The sequence below is a fragment of the Stenella coeruleoalba genome (assembly GCF_951394435.1).
Source record: "Stenella coeruleoalba genome assembly, chromosome: 15".
Taxonomy (NCBI): domain Eukaryota; kingdom Metazoa; phylum Chordata; class Mammalia; order Artiodactyla; family Delphinidae; genus Stenella; species Stenella coeruleoalba.
Genome location: NC_137161.1, coordinates 36,438,608 through 36,451,877, shown reverse-complemented (window position 1 = coordinate 36,451,877; position 13,270 = coordinate 36,438,608). Strand labels below are relative to the sequence as shown.

At 39.6% G+C, this 13,270-nt stretch overlaps 1 protein-coding gene across 10 annotated transcripts in view; it reads right to left on the bottom strand.

The window, feature by feature from the left end:
- Positions 1-13,270, bottom strand: part of PLCB4 (phospholipase C beta 4) — a 418,385-nt gene that overhangs the window by 49,986 nt on the left and 355,129 nt on the right. For all 10 annotated transcript variants that reach the window (XM_079944160.1, XM_079944161.1, XM_079944159.1 and 7 more), the window contains 3 exons: positions 12,364-12,415; positions 4,366-4,468; positions 2,161-2,325 (listed from right to left, as the gene is read on the bottom strand). In XM_079944160.1, coding sequence (XP_079800286.1) covers positions 2,161-2,325; positions 4,366-4,468; positions 12,364-12,415 — 320 coding nt within the window. The remainder of the gene's footprint in view (positions 1-2,160; positions 2,326-4,365; positions 4,469-12,363; positions 12,416-13,270) is intronic.

The following is a 13,270-nucleotide window of genomic DNA, read 5'->3' as shown; positions in this document are numbered from 1 at the left end:
AGATAGCAGAAGCCCTATTCAGATATTAAAGAGCAACATGACAAAAAAAAAATCCTATGTTTTTTAATCAAGAATGCCTATTTAGGGCTTCCCTGGTGGCGCAGTGGTTGAGAGTCCGCCTGCCAATGCAGGGGACACGGGTTTGTGCCCCGGTCCGGGAAGATCCCACATGCTGTGGAGCGGCTAGACCCGTGAGCCATGGCCGCTGGGCCTGAGCGTCCGGAGCCTGTGCTCCGCAATGGGAGAGGCCACAACAGTGAGAGGCCCACGTACCACAAAAAAAATAAAAAATAAAAAGAAAGAATGCCTATTTATTGGCTATGAGCCGCTAAGATATCTCGTCTGATTTGAGCACTATGTCTAAAGCTAGACAATGAACTGGCTGCTTAGTTATGCCTAGAGGTTTTAATTTAATTCCAACTTCATGAAGATGAACAGGAGAAACCAAGATGAAATGCATCCAACTTCAGTCACTATGTTGTTCCTCACGTGGTGAATGGGGGCTTACCTTGTGAGATTAGCGCAATGAGCAAAAACAATACCAGCAAGAAGGAAACTAAAGTTAAAGCACTTGGTATCAATGAAAGGCAACATATTGTAACTTCTAAAGAACAGGGGAGGATGCAAAATTGGCGTCTTGTTTCTGGGGCCAGTAATACTGCATGAAAAACCAACTCTGATATTTCCCTATGCGTCAAAAAAAATGCCTGAAGCCAGCTTTCTGAATTTCTAGAAATGTGTGTAGGGATTATTCATTATGTTCCAAAACTCTGACCATACTGACAACAGATCCAGCTATAACAAATTGAAAAGCACGGGAAGAAAAAAAGACACATCACAGCTGTGTATGCAATTCACACTACACTCTGATTGTAGAAGAGAAAGTGAAAATGGGGGGAGGGTGTTGCACGGATAATGGTATTCACGTAACAGGGAGCACCTACATGTCAAAATGGCTTGATTTATTGAACTATATTGATCTTCTGTAATATGCTTTCTGTAAACAAGTTAGCCAATTCTGAGGTTGATAATCCCTATTTTTGTTAAGATAAAAAGCTGATTATCTGTGTTGCATGACATACGTATGTCATGCAACACTTGGAAAACCTGTGCCTGAAGAAGAAGCAAGAAAGCATTTTGGTTGGATAACAGAATAAGTGAGAAAGAAACAGGCATTTTTGAGATAGCACTGCCAATGCATGGATTTTTCAATACATCTTCCATTGATGAAAGAGAAGCAACTGGAAAAAAAATGGTTACAAGATTAAGGGCCTCCCCAGTGGTTCAGTGGTTAAGAATCCACCTGCCAATGCAGGGGACACGGGTTCGAGCCCTGGTCCAGGAAGATCCCACATGCCGTAGAGCAACTAAGCCCGTGCGCCACAACTACAGAGCCTGTGCTCTAGAGCCTGTGAGCCACAACTACTGAAGCCCACATGCCTAGAGTCCGTGCTCCACAACAAGAGAAGCCACCACAATGAGAAGCCTGTGCATCGTAACAAAGAGTAGCCCCCACTCGCTGCAACTAGAGAAAGCCTGCACATAGCAATGAAGACCCAATGCAGCCAAAAATAAATAAATAAAACAAATTTTAAAAAAATGGTTACAAGATTAAAAACTGCATCATTACAGAGAATGACTGATTGGTCTTAGGATCAAGGTATAATAAGGAGATAAAAAACAAAAAGACAAAAACAGCACACGACCCACAGGACCTTGGGTAGCAATGGGGACCACACTTTCTGGAGGCACAGGACAATACCAACTGACCCATTTAAGGACATTTATTGGCCTCAGTCTAGGTGCAACATCCTACCTATCCTCTTGGCTAAAGGAACAGTGCAAGTCACCAGATGCCACAAGGGCAGGGAAGAGCTCTCCCACATGTGAGGCTGTCCACCTGTAGGGCTCCCTCTGAGTAGACTGCTAACCTGGGGCTTGGGCACTGCCATGTGGGAGGTGGGCTCCTCCAAGGAGGAAGGAGAGCCGAGAGGAGGACTGGGAAAAACTGAAACAACAATCATATGATGGCTGCAGAACTCATGCATTAGAAGAACACATTTAGGGTTGAATAACTGTCCCTATATCATGTAGTGTCTCTACACTAAAATATGGTTCCCAACTTAGCAGAGTGAGTCTGACACATTGAAAATACCCTACCTTCCGAAATACAAATGATTCTTCATTGTAAACTGGATTGAGTCCATTGTTCATCACCATGCGTGTTCGGAATTCCTTCCGGATAGTGTCGGTGGGCAACCCATACATATCCACTTCTACATATGTGCCAATTTTTTTATCTGATAAGAACTGACCTGATATGACCTATAGAAATAGGATGAGAGAGAAGTAAAGTCAGTGTAATCATCAGTAGCAAAGAATAATCTGGAAGGAAGAGATTCTCTGTTCATCTTTAGAAATTTTAATTAGCTATGGAAATAATGTATCCATTCCTTATTAAACTAAAACATGGTTGAGCAAACACTGCATGCAAAAAACTATTCTAGGCATAGGTTCTGCCTCCGAGAACTGCCTAGAAAAGAAAGAGGGAACTATACATGGATCATCTATTACAAAACAATACTGTCCACAGCATCTTCACCTAAGTGCCCACACCTATGAAATGAAGCAATGGATTCAAATATGCCCTAAGGTCACTTCATAGCTCTGAAATTCTGTCACGCCACACTTTTACTGAATTCTTTCAAAAGTCTTGAGACACACAGAAAGAAAAGCAATGCTAAACTGATGTTGACAATCTTAATACAGGACAGTGTTATTTTTTGTAAAGACCAGTATTAAATGTTATCTATTTTATAGCTATGGAGAGACTATTTTTCATTTATTTTCCAAATGACTACAGCCATTTATTAGGTTTATTCACGTTATCTAAAAGCTAATAATCGTGAAACAGTTTTTCGAGGTATAACTGACATAAAATAAACTGTACATGTTTAAAGTGTACAATGAGATCAGTTTTTACACATGAGTACATCTGTAAAACTATCACCACAATTAAGACAATAAATATTTTCAACAACTCCCAAAGTTCCTTTGTGCCCTTTTGTAATTCATCCTTTCTTCCATCTCTGTCTAGAGGAAACAACTGATTTGCTTTCTGTTACTATACATTAGTTTGCATTTTCTAGAATTTAGTATAAGTGGAATCATATAGTAGGTATCTTTTCATTAATAAGCTTTAGTTTTTATAGCCGTTTTTGCTTTACAGCAAAGTTGAGAAGAAAGTACAGAGTTCTCATATACCCCTGTCCCCGTACCCACCACTTCCCCCACTATGTGTATCTCGCACCACAGTAGTATACTCGTTACAATCAGTGAACCTACATTGACACTTCATTATCACCCAAAGTCCATAGTATACATTTAGGGTTTACTCTTGGTGTTGTACATTCTATGGATGTGGAAAAATGTATAATGACACGTATCTACCATTGTAGTATCATACAGAATAGTTTCACTGCCCTAAAATCCCTTGTACTCTGCCTGCTAATCCCTCCCCCCAACTTGTGATCTTTTTTAGCATCTCCATAGTTTTGCCTTTTTCCGCAATGTTATATAGTTGGAATCATACAGTGTGTCACTTTTTCAGACTGGCTTCTTTCACTTAGTAATGTACATTTAAATTTCATCCATGTCTTTTCATGACTCAATAGCTCATTTTTTTTAGAACTAAATATTATTCCACTGTCTGGATATGCCACTGATTATTTATCCATTCACCTACTAAAAGGCACCGTGGTTACTTTCAAAATTTTGTCAATTATGAATAAAGCTGCTAAAAACATCCCTGTTAAGTTTTTGTGTGGACATAAGTTTTCAATTCATTTGGGTAAATAACAAGGAATACAACTTGCTGGGTCATATAGTAAGAGTATGTTGAGTTTTGTAAGAAACTGCCAAACTGTTTTCCAAAATGGTTTCATCATTTTGCATTCCCACCATCAATGGCCAAGAGTTCCCGTTGCTCCACAGCCTCTACTGGATACTTTTTGATCTGGTGTTTTTCATTAAATGCAGCTAATAATGTCACTAGTAGAAAAACATGTTTCTCAAGAAAAAAAAGAAAGAATTTAAAATCAAAGTTGAGAGCCACACACTGATCTTGCAAATTGACATTAAATTTATTTATTTATTTTTTAATTTGGCTGCACTGGTCTTAGTGGGCACGTCGGTTCTTAGTTGCGGCATGTGGGATCTAGTTTCAAGCATTGGGAGCATGGAGTCTTAACCACTGGACCACCAGGGAAGTCCCAACATTAAATATTTTAGTTGTAATTTCTTAAGACTTTTCCAAGACCACCTGCATACACATTTATACTATTCTGTGAAAAGCAAGCACCTTACCTGCACTGAGCAAGTGGCTGCAATAACCCCATCAACAGGCGTTTCAGAGAAGGGATCAAATGTTCGATCAGGCCGTCTCATGAAATCTGGTTTGAGAAGGTACCTGATGGGACAAAAGTGCAGAAGGAGTTTATTTTGTTAGTTATTTTTATAAAGGCTAAGAAAACCACTATTCAGGATACTGAATACTTATTTATCCCCATTTCTAACTTAGGAGCTAGGCTTTTAGGTAGAGGATCTCAAGGACTGAAGAGAATATCCCTGCCCTGTGGATAATCCTAATGAGGAGCAGGGAAGAGCAAATGTTCTCTAGATTCCAGGCTCTGGGACATCTATGACTTCCTGACACGACCATCTTCTCTGGAACTTGTTTATGCTCTTACATACACAAAATAATAATGAAAAACCAACTAAATGAGCTATAGTTATCAAAATATGGGAAATATGTGATATTATTTATTGTTTTAATTAATGTATTAAATTATGGGATATAATGACAAGTTTGATAACTACATAGTTTCAAAGTGCCGATAATCATAAGAATATTTTGAGAGATCTCTAACAAAAGTAATGAGATATCTGTGATTTATATCAGTGTCAGAGTCAGAGGTATCATTAACATTACTATGGATTGTTGTCTATTTTCATAATCGAAGGGAATGTAAAGTTTCAGTTAGAGGTAGGTGAAGATAAAGATGTTATTATTTCTCCAATTCTAGCCAGGCTAATTAGGTAAGAAAATGAAATAAAAAGGCATCCAGACTGGAAAGAAGAAGTATTTAATACTATTTCTATTCTCAGATGATATGATCTTATATATAGAAAATCCTAAAGAATCCACTAAAAAGCTATTCGAACTAATAAACGAGTTCAGCAAGCTTACAGGGTACAAAATCAATATAGAAAAATCAATTGTATTTCTATGCACCAAGCAATGAACAATCCAAAAATGAAATTAAGTAAACAATTCCATTTTTAACAGAACCTAAAATAATAAAATACTTAGGAATACATTTAACAAAATAAGTACATATACTTGGAAAACCACAAAAAATTGTTGAAGAAAATTTTAAAAGAACTAAATAAATGGAAAGATATCTTGTGTTCATGGATCAGAAGGCTTAATATTGTTAAGATGGTGCTAGTCCCCAAATTGATATACAGATTCAATACAATCCCTACCAAAATCCCAGCTGTCTTCTTTATAGAAATTGACAAGTTGATCCTAAAATTCAATTGGAAACTCAAGGACCAAGAATTCCCCAAACATTCTTGATAAAGAAGAACAAAGTAGGAGGTCTCATACTTCTCAATTTTAAAACTTTCTACAAATCAACAATAACCTAAGCATCTTGGTACTGGCAAAAAGATAGATATATAAATGAGTGAGATAGAATTGGGAGTCCAAAAATAAATTCATATCTATGTTCAACTGATTTTTGACAAGGATGCCAAGACTAGTCAGTGAGGGAAAGAACAGTCTTTAAACAAATGATGCTAGGACAACTGGATAGCCACATGCAAAAGAATAAAATTAGTCCCTTCTTTCACATCATAAACAAAAATTATCTCAAAATGGATCAAAGACCTAAAAGTAAAAGCTATAACTATAAAATTCTTAGAAGAAGACTTAGGGATAAATCTTTGTGACTTGGAATTTGACAATGGATTATTAGACATAACATCAAAAGCACAAGCAATGAGCAAAAATATCAATACATAAACTTCACGTCATCATAAAGACTTTTACACTTCAAAGAACACTCTCAAGAAAGTGAAAAGACTAGTCATAGAATGAGAAAAATATTTGCAAATCATTTACCTGATAAGAGGCTTGTATCTAAAATATATGAAGAACAAATAACCCAGTTAAAAAATGGGCAAATGATTTGAATAGACAGTTCTCCAAATAAGATATACAAATGGCCGGCAAGCACTTGAAAAGATGCTTAATATCATGAGTCATCAGAGAAATGCAAACCAGTACCATAATAAGATACCACTGCACACACACTAGGTCGGCTACAATAAAAAAAAAAAGTCAGATAATTGTAACTATGGACGAGGAGATGGAGAAATTGGAGCCTTCATACGACATTGCTGGTGGGAATGTAAAATGATGCAGCCACTTTGGAAAACAGTCTGTAGTTTCTCAAACAGTTAAACATAGAGTTACCATATGACCCAGCGATTCTCTTAGGTATACACCCAAGAGAAGTGAAAACATCTGTCCATACAGAAACTCATACATGAATTTTCATAGTGGCATTATTTGTAATAACCAAAAGATAGAAACAATCCAAATGTCCATCAAAAGATGAATGGATATACAATATGAGGTATATCCATATAATGGAAAATTATTCAGCAATAAAAAGAAATAAAGTACTGATATACACTACAACATAGGTGAACCTTGAAACCATTATGCTAAGTGAAACAAGACAGTCCTAAAAGGTCACATATTATATGAATCCATTTACATGAAATGTGCAGAACAGGCAAAAATATAGTGACAGTGTGTAGATTGGTGGTTGCTTAATGCTGGGATGGGGGCAGGGGATGTTGGAAGGTTACAGCTAAAGGGTATGAGTTTTCTTTTTTGTATGACTAAAATGTTTTAAAATTGATCTCCAGCACTGTCTGCCCCTTATCCCCACTGGGTATGGTCACAGAATCACACCTTGGCTAGATTCCATAACTTTCCTGAAACTCGTGTTAAAGAACTTCATCTCTCTAAAAGAAATATTTTTTTGTTAGGAATGACTATAACCACAGATAAGAAAATTCTACATCAATGTGATTAGTATATAAAGGAAAATAAAAGCACTTTCCCCAAAACTCTAGGTTTGCTTTTAGATGTAAAAGAATCGCAATTTGGGATCAAATCTTTCATATTCCTTAGGAGCATAACTTTTACTAGCTTCAACTCCCGATGATGTCAAATTTATTACTATCTTTTAAAATACAACCAAAAAAGGAATCCCAAGGCATAATATTTTTCCTTAAAGGAAAGTTTAAAGTCATGTTTTTTTGTTTTTGACAAAGTTGCCATTCTCTGCTATCTTCAAAGTCTGAACAAAAAAGTGTTAAAAAGCCCACATTCCACTTGGATATAATAATCAATAAAAAACCCGAGGACAACACTGACTTTTAAATAAAGGATATAGAGAGTTTATAAAATAGTTAAAATATTAAAGATGACATTGAACATTCACCTGTCTCCAATATATCAATACAAGATCTCTGCATAGAAGATATTGTTTTCTATGTTTATAGAGCTTTGATTTGGACCTTGTATTGTGGCAACCATTAACCATTGGAAAATATGATGATACAGCAAAAACTCAAGACTTAGGATGGGAAGTAGATGAGTGAATACAATTCTACACACACTTCTCCAAGGGAAGCCTACTAGCTTTGCCTGGCCAAGCATCAGACATCAGCTGCGAGGCGAGGTCATGGATCATGGCTCTAGCTTTCACATGGAGGCAGCATTCGGATTCCAGCTGTGTGAAATGAGGGAATCTGCCTTCTGCGAAAGGTGGGACTCGGGGTCCATAAAGGACTGTAGTCATACATCCAGTCCAGAATCTCCTAGGGCAGTGGCTGTAGAGATTCAGGACTCCCTGTGGTGCCCCTCAGTCATTTCTGAAGGGTCAGGAGCCCCTTCTCACCAAAAACAGAGAAATGTCATATTGATGATGTTTCAGTACCAAAAGGATTCTTCCACATTCCCTGCTGCTCTCAGACCTGCTTAGAAGAAAACTAATCTGTGAAAGCGTGATCCAAAATAAAAAAATGTCAGGAGGAAATGGCAAGAAATCCAAGTCCGATTCTCCAAAGTTGGCAGCTTGCAGTGTAATGTGTTCATTTATATACTTAAAAAACAAGAGACTGTGTAGAAGTGATACCGAGCAGGACCCTGTGGGGCTCCTGGACACAAAAGCCTGTCTGTGTCCCCCCATTTTTTGTTTGTAGGAAATAGGCTTCATTCAGCCTCCACCACCTTCCCTGAGTTCCAATGAGCAGGTTCAAACAGTTGCTAATCAGGGAAGGGAGGAAATGCGGAGACAAAGGAAGAACAGTCAAGAAACAATAGTGCAGCCTTGGGGCAAGGTCCTGGTCCTCCCTCAAGGGATACACAAAACAATATCTTTGAGCTGTTTTGCAGTTACTGAACCCCCACCAGGTGGGAGAAGTTAACTGTATGCTGCCCACAAGTACCAGACCCCAGACTGGTTGGAACCAAGAGGTTGATGATGCTGACTCCCAATTACCTCACCACCAACCAATCAGAAGAATATCCATGAGCTGATCACACCCTCTTTGAACCATTTCTATAAAACTCCTCACTACCCCCTCCGGGTTAGGACACACAATTTTGAGGTCATTAGACCAATGTGGCCCTCTTTGCCTGGCAAAGCAATAAAGCTGCTCTTTTCTACTTCAACCAAAACTCCATCTCGAGATTTAATTTGGTGTCAGGGTACAGAGGCTGGATTTGGCTACAGAAGTCTGATAGGATCCCTGGCTTGGGGGTGACACTTAGCCAGCTTGTCTTGAACGAGTGTCAATTTCGGGCCTAAGGTGGCAGAGACTGTCACTCACAGACCTGGAGGCTGTGTAGGTCCAGGGACCCTGGGCATCGATGCAGAAGCAGGAGCTGGAGCCCTGGCTTTATGGGGGTGGGGTTTGTGCCACTGCAGGCCTAAAAGGCACAGAATGTCTCTGTACAGAAACACAGCCCTCAGACACAGCCCACAAGGATTTTTTATTTATTTATATTTTTTAACATCATTATTGGAGTATAATTGCTTTACAATGGTATGTTAGTTTCTGCTGTTTAACAAAGTGAATCAACTATACATAAACATATATCCCCATATCTCTTCCCTCTTGCATCTCCCTCCCACCCTCCCGATCCCACCCCTCTAGGTGGTCACAAAGCACCCAGCTGATTTCCCTGTGCTATGCAGCTGCTTCCCACTAGCTATCTATTTTACATTTGGTAGTGTATGTATGTCCATGCCACTTTCTCACTTTGCCCCAGCTTACCCTTCCCCCTCCCTGTGTCCTCAAGTCCATTCTCTACATCTGTGTATCTATTCCCATCTTGCCCCTAGGTTCTTCATGACCATTTTTTTTTTTTTTTAGATTCCATATATAGGTGTTAGCATACAGTATTTGTTTTTCTCTTTATGACTTACTTCACTCTGTATGACAGACTCTAGGTCCATCTACCTCACTACAAGTAACTCAATCCACAAGGATTTTTTAAAAGTCCCTGCAGGTGGGCAGAAGAATGACAAGGGTAGTGCAGTGAGAGCCATCGGGTGCCTCAGATGCCCTTGCTCAGTGGCTGGCCCATCTCCACCAGCTATGACTCCTCAGGGGCACAGCACACTCGTGAGAAAGATTGCCTCTCTCTGCCCTGTTGGTGACAACCTCTTCCTCCAGGCTGGGTGTGGGGAAAAGGGAAGGGGCAGGGGGACATGAGACTGAACAATATTGTTAACATCTCTTGTAGTCAGGCTGCCCCAAGGAACAATCATATTTTTTAGTCCCCCTGATGGGACTTCAGCTTTTGGTCACATCACCTCAAACACATGAGCACAGAATTCAGGCTAATGTAGCACCATCCTTGCTCATGAACATATTTTAAAATACACAATGGTGTGGAAGGTGAGACACTGAGCAAGTGAACTATGGCAAATCGGAAACTCCTGAAAAGAAACATAGTGAAGGCGTAGAACTCCTGTTGGTGTAACAGAGCAGGACCCTATAGGGCCTTCCTGGGACAGACTTCTTCGCTACATCCTCTGCCTTAGCTCCTCTCTGAAGTACCTAGATAACAGTATCTGATGCATATTTCCTGAGTTTTTCAGATGCCATTCCACCACCAAATGGAAGAAATTAATTACTTGCACGTGGCCCTCAGACCTACTGGAGCCTAAGGATTGATAATGTGAACCCCTGTGACACTGCCTTGTTACCTCACCATCAACCAATCAGAGAACTGTGCACAAGCCCAATTGTGTGTGCCCTGTGACACCCTCCCCCTGCCCATCATCTGGCCTTTAAAAATGCTTTGCTGAAACCCTTCAGGGAGTTCAGGAGTTTTAGAGCACTAGCCACCCGTTCTTCCTGTATAGGGCCTTACAATAAACGCTGCACTTTCCTTCACCACAACGTGGTGTCAGTAGACTGACTTTACTGCGTGTGCGTGAGCAGACCCAAGTTTGGCTCAGTAACAGTGGGACCCCTTTGACGTGGAAACAACTCCCCTCCCTGTGTCAGGGCAGGATAAGCCATCAAACGGCTGAGGTGAAAGGAAAAGCTCCTTTGGCATCCGTGAGCCACAGGAAGGTTCAGGGAGTGAGCACAGCCAGGTGTGAACCATGAGGGCTGTCTCTTGGGCTCCTTACAGGCCTGTTGTGAGCAGACCACTCATTTTATCTTGTGTGATTCCTGCCTGTGATCGGTCATACGGGCTTAAGCTTTTTTGCAACCTCACTTTTTCACAGAAATCTGCCGTTCATGAAGTACTTCACATAGACTCAGTCCAAACCCTCTGAGCTGTCACAGCAAACCCAGGGTGGCAGGCGTTACCAGCTTCATTTTATCAGCAGGAAATTGAGGTTTAGGGTCTAACACACCTGCCCAGGGCAACAACAGCATGTGGCGCACCCAGGGCTCAAACCCGGGTCAGGCTGGAGCCAAGGGCTTTTACCCCCTGCGCCACAGCTGCCCCTGGAGTGTCATTGCCTAAGCTTCCACTGGGGGTCCACCCATCAATTTACCTACACAATCTCCTGGTTCCTGAATGCTTTGCGCTAAATAACAAAGTAGCTTAAAAAACAAAACAAAACAAAACAAAACAAAAAAACCTCTGAAATGTGTATTTAGCTGTTTTCTTCTGACCCGTAATTTTCTTTTTCCCCCTGTTTTATTGAGATATAATTGAAATATAACACTGTATTAGTTTAAGGTGTACAGTTTTTATTTCTTTCAAAATACACAGTAGAGGCAAATATCCTGTAAGCTGCTATATCCTGATTTGGGTAACAGGGTTGTCACCCGTGGGTATAGGTGAACTGGCAGGCAGGAAGAGGTGGGAGTGGGCATTTTGAAACCATACGTGCTGAAAATTTTATCTTGACTGTTTTTAGTGATGGAAATTAAATATCCAACCAGGGAGGCCAGGAACATCCTGACAGTAGCATGGTAGGATGAGACAGTACTCTATTGAATTAGTCTAGAGGTCTCTGGACAGTGGTTCGTCATTATTTACCTGCAGTGCTGCTTGGGGACATTTGCATGGAGAAAAAAAATGGTCACACAGTTTTTTTTCATATGTATAGAATGTTAACTTCATATTTTCATTTAACCTTTCAGTGTTTCAATGAAATGAACATTTCCTATTTCACTACTTGGTTTGCAGATTTTAGCGAGCTCTATTTAAGTAACTGGAACAACATTTATAGTGTTATTTTTTGGTAACTGCTATTTACAAGACATACAAAACATGTCTATCAAAGGAGGACAAACCTTCTTCCTAGCTGAAATAAATTCCACTTGACACCTAGGACTTCCTTATATATTAAATCAACTTCATTCCTCTCTAGGTCATATGTAAAATACACATATTTAATGTCTTTGTGTACTGCTGATGTCCAAATGAGCAGATTCATTATCTGTCCTAGCTATAAAAACCTCGGCTACTGAATTTAAAGTGAGAGCACTAAACTCTAGAGTGTGTATAATAAACTCCTTAACTAGTCGTTATTTTTTTTTTTAAATCTGCTTAGTTAAACAGGGGTCCCGTGAAGAATGTACTTTGCAGATGTAATTTACCTGGGGATTTCATTTGTTTCTATCCCATCCCTCAAACCCAGCTTAAATTCAGCAGCTCCTAATTAAAAATGACACGGTTTCATTACAGCTGTAGTATGGAGTGTGGAACACAGTGACTACAGTTTAAATCACATTACTTACCCGCACGATCCATTATACTCAAATTTTCCCTGATTCAATTGCATCGCTAAATCTGTTAAGAGACAAAAATAATTTAGCATCTCGTCTCCTCGGACAAAGAAGATCTTGATGGCGTGATTTCAAACAACGGAAATCAGATACTGACCCCTGGCTGAAAGGTCTTTTTTTAACACCACAAGGTTAAAGGGTCTGTTTAAGGCATACAACTCTCTCTTCCATGTTGAAATGACCTTGTGTTTAAACTAAACAAAAAAATCTGTGTTCATAGAGATCATGTTGGCAATGCTTTAAAATTTGGATTCACTATATGCTTCATATGATTGTTGAGTTAGTGTTGAGAGTACAGATGTCCAAGCTGATATATAGTTAGAGGAGATGTGCCTTACCATCCCAGAGGAAGGGTACACCGGACATACCCAGTAGGGTCATGTGGATATAAAACTCGATTAAAATAAAAAATAAACTAGGTAAGTATGTAAAAATTGACTTAAGGTGACTTCAGGAGAATTCTTCTAGTGGGGTCTAGTGGCAGGGCATGGCTTATGGTTTTTCTCTTGCAGGCAAACGCAATGTTCTTTCTTTTCATCAGCAAAAGAAATGGGCAGCTGATGGATTTTTTTTTTTCTTCTAAAAGTGCAGTGATTAAACCTAGCGTTATAGAATACAACATAAGCTGACCTAGATCATAAGCTGCCTTTGGATCATTTAATCCATATAACAGAGTCACTGACAACAAATAATAAAACTTGACCTCTTTTTAAGTAAGTAAAATCAGCAGTGCCTTTTAATCGTACTTTGTCTCTGTTAGAAACACTCCAGGGCTGTGCTGGTACCTGGTCACAGTTTAGCAGAGTGAGCACTGATAGGGATGCTGAGCAGAAATCTGAACCCAGTTCCTGATCACTGA